This window comes from Schistosoma mansoni, chromosome 5 (genome assembly GCF_000237925.1).
Source record: "Schistosoma mansoni strain Puerto Rico chromosome 5, complete genome".
NCBI classification, from domain to species: Eukaryota; Metazoa; Platyhelminthes; class Trematoda; order Strigeidida; family Schistosomatidae; genus Schistosoma; species Schistosoma mansoni.
Genome location: NC_031499.1, coordinates 2,045,588 through 2,055,866, shown reverse-complemented (window position 1 = coordinate 2,055,866; position 10,279 = coordinate 2,045,588). Strand labels below are relative to the sequence as shown.

The 10,279-nt window shown below is 34.2% G+C and overlaps 1 protein-coding gene across 1 annotated transcript in view; it reads left to right on the top strand.

Annotated features, from left to right (window-relative positions):
* Positions 1-332: 332 nt before the first annotated feature.
* Smp_053100 (putative pdz domain containing guanine nucleotide exchange factor, pdz-gef) overlaps positions 333-10,279 on the top strand; it is a gene marked incomplete at its 5' end in the record, with an annotated part of 29,842 nt that continues 19,895 nt past the window's right edge. The window contains 5 exons of the mRNA XM_018797600.1: positions 333-638; positions 1,346-1,876; positions 3,845-4,027; positions 5,080-5,379; positions 8,385-8,528. Of these exons, the coding sequence (XP_018652625.1) occupies positions 333-638; positions 1,346-1,876; positions 3,845-4,027; positions 5,080-5,379; positions 8,385-8,528 (1,464 nt within the window). The remainder of the gene's footprint in view (positions 639-1,345; positions 1,877-3,844; positions 4,028-5,079; positions 5,380-8,384; positions 8,529-10,279) is intronic.

Below are 10,279 nucleotides of genomic sequence, written 5' to 3'. Positions count from 1 at the left end.
TTACACCGTTGGATGCCGGCCGGCTCAGTGGTCTATCGGTTAAGCGGTTCTGGTAAGTCCTGGGTTCGAATCTCGCGAGTGCGGGCTTGTGGATGCGCACTGCTGAGGAGTCCCGTAATAGGATGAAACAGCCGTCCAGTGCTTCCAGGTTAGTAGAAAACTATATATATATATATATATATATATATAGAGAGAGAGAGAGAGAGAGAGAGAGAGTTTATAAACGATTATTTCTGAATTGTAAAATGTCATTCATTTAGATTGTGTAGCCTAATGATTTGCCGTACATTTTTACACCATAACGATGATAACCAGGACATTTTTTTGTATTCATGTATAGACCAACTAGTATAAGCATACCCGATGATCTTGTTAAGAAATCAAATGATCCTCATCAACAATCTCCTTCAACTGTACTACTACCGAAAATGCCAACACCATGCTCCTTTTCTACGGCCAGTACTCTCTCTACTTATCCAGGCAACAATTCAATTGGAAGATGTCGAAAATTTCAGCCTTCACATGTTACATCGGGTCGTCCTTCTCACAGTGCAAATACATCACCGACTCGATTATCACATTCTCATGAAGATAGTCAAGTGTTTTATAAGACATCAATGACTGTTAGAAATAAACAGGTAAATTGTTGTTGTGATAAATCTTCACTTTTTAAAATTTATTACTCACTGTGTATTGAATTTATAACTACTTTCCTAAAGTCTAAAATTTTTCTGTACTAATGACCAAGAAGCAAATAGAGGAATCTCTATCTAAATTTTTTAAAGCTAAATCATTACTCTCGGTGAACACACATTTTTTAAAGATAATTAAATTCTCCTCATGCGTCTAGATTTATTCATTGAATATTTTGAAGCATCAAAATATGATGGAGTTTACAAATGCTAAAAGGGGCTTGAACGGAACATGGATGATTCATATAAAGACGTTAGTTAATTATGAATGTCAAGGTTGAAAATGATGTTGGTTCATAATGTGTTTTTGTAAGTCAATATGTATTCACATGATCAGCATGTTTGTCTGCACTTTGTCCACAGTTGTGAAGTGCTCTGAGAACCCTAACCTTAACGATTAGGTTACAGGTTCAAACCCTACTCCAGTTACTTTGGTTTAGAGTTGAAAGTATGAACATGTGTTTAAGTGACTTTTTTTCCTTCCAAACCCCTTATGTATGTTGTTAAATATATGTGTGTATATTTTTGATGTATTATTTTAATTCCCTTCATATGGATAACTCTACATTGTATTACATTATCGTAATCTAGCAATACCGTGATAATTGGTTTGTTGTTGTTGTCTTATTTTTTAATACGTTACAACTATCTAGTCATTCATTTCCCAATCACGTTGGTCATATTCACTTAAAGATCATACCACCACCGATAATCAAAGTAATAATAGTAATGATTCAAGGCGACCTTACGAACTACATCCATCCAATGACACATTCAGCAGTAGTGCAAAAACTGCTAATCATAATTATTTCCCACCAACACCACCACTGCAAAGATCTTCATCACAGCCTGATTTAATAATGCTGGACAAATCATTAATATCTGGTAGTAATGTTGCTGCTACAATCAGTGACTATACTGCCGTTCTTCACCAACATCAGGATAATTTGACTGATACCTTCGATTATTCAGGCTTAAATTCTGGTAATAATAATAATAATATTACACACACGGATCATTTGTCAGTGATACGTGTATGGCGATCAAGTGATAATGGAAAAGATCATTCTAGTAAGCTGATTATATTACCGAGTAGACAGACTAATGCATACGAAGCGACACGTTTATGCATGGAAGAATTCAGTATACCGCTAAAAGATCAACATTCCTATTGCTTATACCATGTATGTCTAGTGTTTCATAGTTATTATTATTATTATTATTATTATTATTATTATTATTAATCGTAAATCTTCATCACATTATTTGTTATTGCGTAGACGTTTATTATGTTATTGAGGTTAGAAAAAACCACTCACGCGAAGCCAAATCAAGAATTCATAACTTTCAAACGACTGGATATCTCTATGTGAAACAAATATTTATTACTTCAGTAAAATATGTACATTATTATACAAAATACTTGAATCATAATCAACTTAATAAGAAAAATATTGAATTTTAAAATTTCTTTTCAGTAGACAACCTACACCCACGAATTTATTATAAATGAACATTGAACTAGTAGATTTGATAATTCATTGAAGATTCATTAAGGTTAGTATGCAGATTATTAGACAAATGTTCACAATTAATATTCCCGACAGTTGCTACTACAATTAATACTTAATGAATCCGAAAATGTTACGAAGTATGTACAAATTAGGTAACAATACATTCTTGTATTTGTTGTGATGCATACAATAATCAATCATTAAATTAGTTGGTTATAAATTTGTCACACATTTGTCTATCCTCTTTCATCCAACTTATCTCAATCACTTCTAAATAGGTATCTGCAACTCACTGTTGACAAAATAGACAGTCAGTTACAATGTAGGACAAGGTAAATATGTGCATCGGTCCAAGTTCCCATACCTCATTAGTATAACAAGATGAACACCAAATTCATAAAAATAGTTAATTCATTGATGGTACTATATAAAAGGAAGATTGTGTATAAGGATATCGTACAAAGAGAAAACTAGTTGGTAGAAAGAAAGAAATTAAACAATTTTAATCTCATGGCTTACGGCAAGACAGAAAGTGTATACACCGACTCCATCGTGATCAATTCTGAGCCATATCACACAGAGTCTCCAACCATTGGTTACGATAGTCTCGCGGGTCGTAGTAATCGGTGTTCAGGCATACGTAACATGTGGCCCAACCATCTCAGTTGATTAAGATTCACAACCTCATCAACTGATTTATCATCATTCACTAATACTGTGCGTCTAACCTCACTACTACTTACCCGGTGATCCCAGCAGATGCGAGCAATATTTCTAAGGCATCTGTAACTAGTAACTAGTAACTTACGAGTATCTTCTGGTTTTAATGGCCACGTTCCACAACCGTAAAGTAGAACAGAACAAACTGCTGCGCGGTATACTTGCTCCTTAGTTGATAGACGGATATCTTGCCTTCGCCATAGGTGACGTAAGTTGGCAAAAGCCAAACGAGATTTTTGAATCCGTGCATAGATTTTGTCAGACACCAACCCATTAGGGCTGATCAGACTTCTAAGATAAGTGAACTTGTGGACGCGTTCGACTACTTCACTCCCTATCCTTAGTTCAGGTGTTGACGCAGGCCAGTCCTGGAGCAACAGTTTACATTAAGAGGGGAAGAAACGCACCTTAAACATCTTTGCATTGTTACTCATTGCTACCAAAAGACTCAGCATTTTATCAGCGTCTTCACGAAACAGGACTATATCATGTGCGTATTCTAGGTCGATAAGTGGACCTCCTGGTAGGAGATCAATGCTCGAAAATCCAGTCGACGAGAGCGTTATTTCCATCCGTATGTCTATGGTGAAATTGAAGAAAAATGGAGATAGTGGATAGCCTTGTCGGACACCAGTTGAGGTTGTATAATCATATGACAGTTCGCCATAAGCTATCACGCGACTTGTTGTGTTCGAGTATGTGTAGCTTTGTATCCTTGTGTACTCTATTGACGACAAGCTGCAATCTAAAATGAAATAGCTGTTCAACACGTAATGTTATATGAATGATTCATCAAACGATTTTGATTTATAGTAGACACTAGTTTCCAAATAAGTAATCTTTGCAAATTCACTCCCCTTCCATACACACACATGCACTCCTAATTTCAACCTATTACATAATTTTTTTCTTGTTAAGGTGACTGTTGAATCCGGGCCAATTGTGAAACAAAGTCGCTTGTCTAATGTACTGGATGATTTATCTGGACGTTTAACGTTAAATTCGAGGTATTACTTAAAAAGTTTGCATAATCATGATCCTCTTATCGCGGATGATGTTGCAAAATCAATCCTGGCTGAAAGTCGTGTTACGTTTACACAGGTAACCTTTTTCTCTCTTAATTATGATATTGACTGTCAAATAAACAAAGTAACCTTTCCAGATTTATCGTAAGAAAACGTGGATATCATGCACTATGAAAATATTTTCATTGCAGAGAATATCCTTAGTTTTTTATATTGTCATCCGACGATAAGTGCAATTCACAGTCACTTAAAGCTTTGTTCCCAGTATATGTCTTCAGTTTAGTCACATAGCCTATCCATTATATTTATGTGCATTGAAACTTCTTTTTTACAGACTTCACGGTTTAGGAAAACCTTCGTCACCAACAAATACGAGATTGTTTGAAAATTTTCTATTTTTTTTTGAAACAAATAATATTCTTTCCAATAAATTGTATTCAAGTTCTGGGTCGCAAGAAGCATCATCATAAGCAATGGATCTCTATGGAAACCCTAGAAAAAATTCAAGAAAGGAAGAACAGAAAGGCAGCAATTAACAACAGTCGCACTGGAGCAGAGAAAGTCAAGGCACTACCTGAATACACTAAAGCAAACAAGCAAATGAAGAGGGGCATTAGAGCTGGCAAGCAGAAATACGTGGAAGAACTAGCAATGACGGCGGAAAAAGCTGCAAGAGAAGGGAATATGAAACGACTATATGACACAACGAAGAAACTGTCAAAGAAGTATAGTACAACCTTTAAATCTTCGAAAATAATTAAAATCCGAAAATATACGTATTTTCGATGTTTTTGATCACAAAAAAGTGTAAATACTAAAAGTTAAAAGATTATTTATAAATCTTCCCTAAAAACGAACTGGATACAACTTTTTCTAGAATGGTAGACGTATGTGTAAATTTGTTAAATCCTTGCTTAACAAGGGCGCACTCTGCTGAGTTGTTGCGTGCTAGGTTTAAATACCTGTTCAATTCAGCCTGATTTTCAATGGGTACTCCAATTGAGATAAATCTGTGATAAATTCTACCTCCACAAAGCCCATCATTCCGATACCACTCAGTTTATTTGTCACTCCTAATATCTGCTTATCTGATCACCTGTTATCTTTTAACTAAATAATTTCCTTTAGCTCCCACCAAATGAATTAGCTGCTCGTCTAACTATTGATGATTACGAAATATTTCGATCTGTTCAATCCACTGAATATATTGATGAAATATTTGGACTTAGTAATGCATATGTTAATAATATCTCTTCATCTGTTATTGGCAATAATGGTAACAGTAGTAATACTGGATATGCAACAGGTCATGAAAATTTGGATCGATTCACCGACCTTGTCAACCGTGAAGCGTATTGGGCTCCTACAGAAATTTGCAATGAAACTAACTTGAATCGACGTGTTGATTTGTTGAAACGTTTTATCAAGGTATTTTGTTTTTTATTATGACTATATTTTACTTTTAATCGAAAAATTTGAAGAGTATTTCGAGTTTACTACCTTCCCTCCCAAACTTTTTGCGTTTTAAATTTCCATTCTCTATATAGACGATAAGATGTGAAAAATATTTATGTGGAGATCAAATAAATAATGTCAGTTTTTTCGTTACTATCAAGTTGATGTGTCTTTTTCACTTGAAAAAATCGAGGGTGTAATCTCAATCTAGAGTTTTGCTTATAAGATTATTTCCGTGATATTTTTATGACTATTATACTTTGAGTGGTTAAGAAACCAATAATAATGGAGCAAGTAACTTTTAATTGTGTATGTAATGAATGTATTTTTCAGTAGTTTTATCGGTCACGTTATCATCATATCTAAAGTATGTTGTCTTTGTTACTAAAAATCAGTCTTTTTATTAAATGGGTTCCATCTATTTTCATTTAAATAAGGCATAGCGTGAAGGAAGAGTGCTGTCACTTGTTTTGAGTTCTGACAACACATTGTTAGATTAACAAATAAACATCAAGACAAAACACCCAAAAGTTTAATTCAATCTTTTCATCATGTGTCTTTCTCTCACCCATGTTGTTTTGAGCATTAAACCACATTTCACTTTTTGTTATTTACATCTCGCTTGCACGGCTAGATAAAATCATTGGCCACTCATTATCCTTCAATAAGGGCTATTTAGTGTCTAAGTGTTCAACATTAAATCACGCAATATCAAACTACATAAATATTCTGGCATCCATCTGCTTTCATAATATTCTACGATCAGTTGAATAAATGCTGCTACCTCTTTGTACTTCCCTTTTACGTGCTATTGCTGGATCCCTGCTATAAACTGGTCGATTTCCAAGTCATTTGAACTGTCCCTTTTTTTATAACATCTTTGAGTTCCCGTATGATTGGATGAGCAAAATCAGTGAATTAGCTAGGACCTCTATTTCTCTCTTCTGTCAAGTTGTTCATTTTGAGGCCTTCCTAAAAAGAACTGGACATTTGAGAGTACAATTTTAAAAATTGGATGGCTACGGCTTTTCAGTCGATTAGGCCTCTTAGTCCAGGTTTCTTCAAAATAATTTGTTAGTACTTTGATTTCTTCATCCTCTACGTGGAATAGTGACTCATCAGACTGTCAAATGAAGATATACCTATCATTTAATGGATCTGCGGAACCGAATCCGCTTGTCATCTAACGCCTTTGAAGGTTTGTTGATTACCGTAGCCTCCACTATATACTTGTCCAAATGCCGATGAAAGTTATATATTCGTAATCACTCTTGATAATTAATGAGCTTATAGTCAGACCCCATTCGTTCGATTTGTTTTAAACCCACACGTATGAATTCACACTTTTGTCGTTCATTGAAATGTAAACCAATGAGATAATCGTATTGAATTTCATAGTATGAGTTATGTATATTTGAATGTACTCTCGGTATACCAATGAGTACACTGCTTCATCAATTCCAGATTCTGAATTATAAAAAAGATTGTAATTTGTTTTTCACCCGGTTCATTATCATTCAAAAGGAAATCCTCTTCTTTCACAGTCGTCTTGTATTTAGATGCTAAGTTCAATGCATACAGTAAACTTCGATTTAGTAACGGCCTCTGATGGTTATGTACGTGCGTAATTGTCTGCTGTATTCGAATCACAGTTAAAAGTTGAGCTGATGCTGAGTACTATAGACTAAAAAATACTTTATCTACGTTTTGACGTTTCGTTTACATCTATGAGACTGTCCGATCTTTTAATCTTCCGATCACTATTTCACAGTTACCTTAGCGTTATCTGAAAGAAGTAACTTACACTACACTGAGGAACGTCAGAAATTTAATTTCCTACTCATTGGAATATTACATACATAATTAGTAGTTTTATTGTAATTATGTTTGATTGACTGCCTCCATATTTCGTATGACATTTCGATTTATAGTCCACAGTACGATGCTTCGTACACCTTCAAATCATCTTGTTACTAGCCACTTTCTCTTTTCTGAGAGTTTAAAGCCGCTCATTATCAAAAAGTCAGAACCCTAATGCTCTTTACGTATTCTGATTTCATTACGATAAGGTATAATAAAATATATAATACGGAATGTGGTTTGTTCCATATGTATATAAAAAATAAACTATATTAATATTTTTCATACAATCGTTCACTTCAGTTATTCGTAATTAAGTTTAATATCTTCACACCTTTTCTGTCGATCCCAACAATATTAAATACTCGAATTAATTCACTTTAAACAGAACTGCTAGTTTTATTAACCATTATCCCACATTTATTCATGCACACATCTTCTGATGATCTTTATTGACTTCGTATATTTGGTCAGTCAGTGCATGTTAATGGTTTTATTGAATTACCCTCTTACAATACACCGTTACCAGGAATTGTAGTCGCTTGAATTCAAACAATATGATTTAAATCATGAGCTGATCAGTATTGGACCACCATTGAAAACGTAAAAGCACTGGACGGTCGTTTTGTCCTGTTACGGGACTCCACAGCAGTACTCGCCCACGATCTTGCATGAGGGATTCGAACCCAAGACCTTCGGTCTCGCTCGCGAACGCTCAAACTGTAAACGACTAAACAAGAATCCAACGATGTTGATGTCTAACTTCAACCAATCTATGATATTGCGCGACCATCTTCCATTGTCTGAGGTAGATATCTGTCTCTACGCGACACAGATTACTCCACTGACCACGGCGTCTCACTAGGACTCCGAGAATAACCTCTCGAAGCTAGTCACTAGTGAGCACATAATAGTTTTAAGATTGGGGTTGTGGAGATTGTTAAAATTACATTGAAACAGTATGGCTCAAAGCGCCGTAAGTATATATCTCTATCTGATAGAACTGACTATGCTTTTTTTCTGCGCATATAAGTAAGGAGTGATATTATTAATCTGAATTAATAAGTACTACGTAAATTACACCTTTTTTTCTTTATTTTCTTCACTCTATCTATTAGCTTGCCAAATTATGTCGTGAACTGCTTAATTTTAACACAATGTTCTGTTTACTAGTTGGGTTACATCAAACACCTGTCGAACGATTAAAGCAAACATGGGATCGTTTGCCAAATAAATACCAGAAGATCTATCGAGATTTAAGTGTTAGTTTTCTCTCGTTTAATATATATATATATATATATATATATGTTTTGTTGTTTTGGTGTTTTGAATAAATAATCAAAATAATTTTTAGCTAAATAAGCAGGAAAATATGCTTCTATTGCACATGTACCTATATTTTTTCTTTTGTAAAAGCAACGAATTGTCGACATTTTCTACTCTCATATCCTATATGAAATAATGGAGTCTCATGTGATCTCGGAAGAATGCTTTTGTTATTTTTAAATCACAATAATAATTCTTGCTATTATGACTCAGTTTGTGGCGGTGTACAGATAGTTTTTTTAAAACATAAAATGTCACAATCTAAATAACTGTTGAAAATCAACATATACACTAGGCAGTTAGGCGAGACTATAATTATGGACGAGCCAATCAGAAGCGTTTGAGGGATTTCAAGTTCACGGCACCTATTTCAGTACCTGATGCTCATGTACGATCGGTTCACAGAGAATTATAGAGAAGACCTGACAATTAAGCGGCTACAACAAGTGAAACTACTAAAAAGTTGCTGTCTTTGTAATTACGAGTAACAAATGACTTGTAGACCTTGTACAGACTACCGTGATGTTGTCCTTCGATGTAATATATGTTGAAGGAAGACGTTTGTTAGAATAGGAATCTTTATTGTTCGATCCAGATTGAGACTAAGGCATATTATAATAATTGCCGCCAACTGTATAATAAAAGCACCAGTAACATTGGCTGCAATAATCGCAGATGTTGCTGAAGCTTCGGCTGTGTAGTAGTGTGGGTATTGTAGGGACATATCTATAATTAAAAAGATAGACTTATAAACGGGAGTGCACACAAACAATAATAAAGCTATGTGGTCGAGGCTGAGAGAGTTTTTATGACCTCATCATGGCTCCAGAGACCAACTATTATGGAGCCAATATGGATGAGTTTCTCTACCTTATGCATTACGATTTTGGAACCTTTGAAACTTTTTCTAACATTGACAAGTTTTTGGACCATATAAAAGAAGTATATCCACTTTAATTATTTGGTTTTGTATGCTATATTTTTACTCTATGTTGACTGTTTACTGATTGGCTGACGTTTCTTAAGGTCACTTAATATTCGTTCAAAGGTCGTCTATAAATTATAGTTTCGCCGGCAGTTAATTTGTCTTTAAATAGAACTCTTCAGCTCGGCATACACACTTATGCACTTGGTCTTTTTTTGTTGTTATACGTTATTTGAAGATGTACTGTGGTAATGTAAATAAATAGTCCGACACATTATAAGTTATATAGTTGAGTCAGTCAAGACTGTATATGTAGAAATAAACAATTTAATTTATAAAATTCTTTAATTCTACTTTGGTTTTATAGACAATAGTTAGTCTGAGCATAGAGTTTTTTTAACAATGCACCAAATAAAATGATTAGTAAATTTCACCTGAATGGTTTTATTTTCTCTTTCTTGTTTACGAGATTTAAGTGTTGATTTAACTAGAAATTACGTTTCCCTAAAATATCAACTTCTATCATGTATTCACAGATATAAATATCTATGTAACAAATAATCGTTGGCATTGATAATTTATCTACGTGTATTCTTGTAAAATTTACTTGGATGTACCATATTAAGAAGAAGAGTAAATATATTTGAATAGTGGTTGAATAATTTCACGTAACATATAATTGCACTAATCTATGTAGAGTCATGATGTAAAAGTGATTATCTCTTCAAGTTGAATATGGTATTTATCCCAATCCTCATCGTC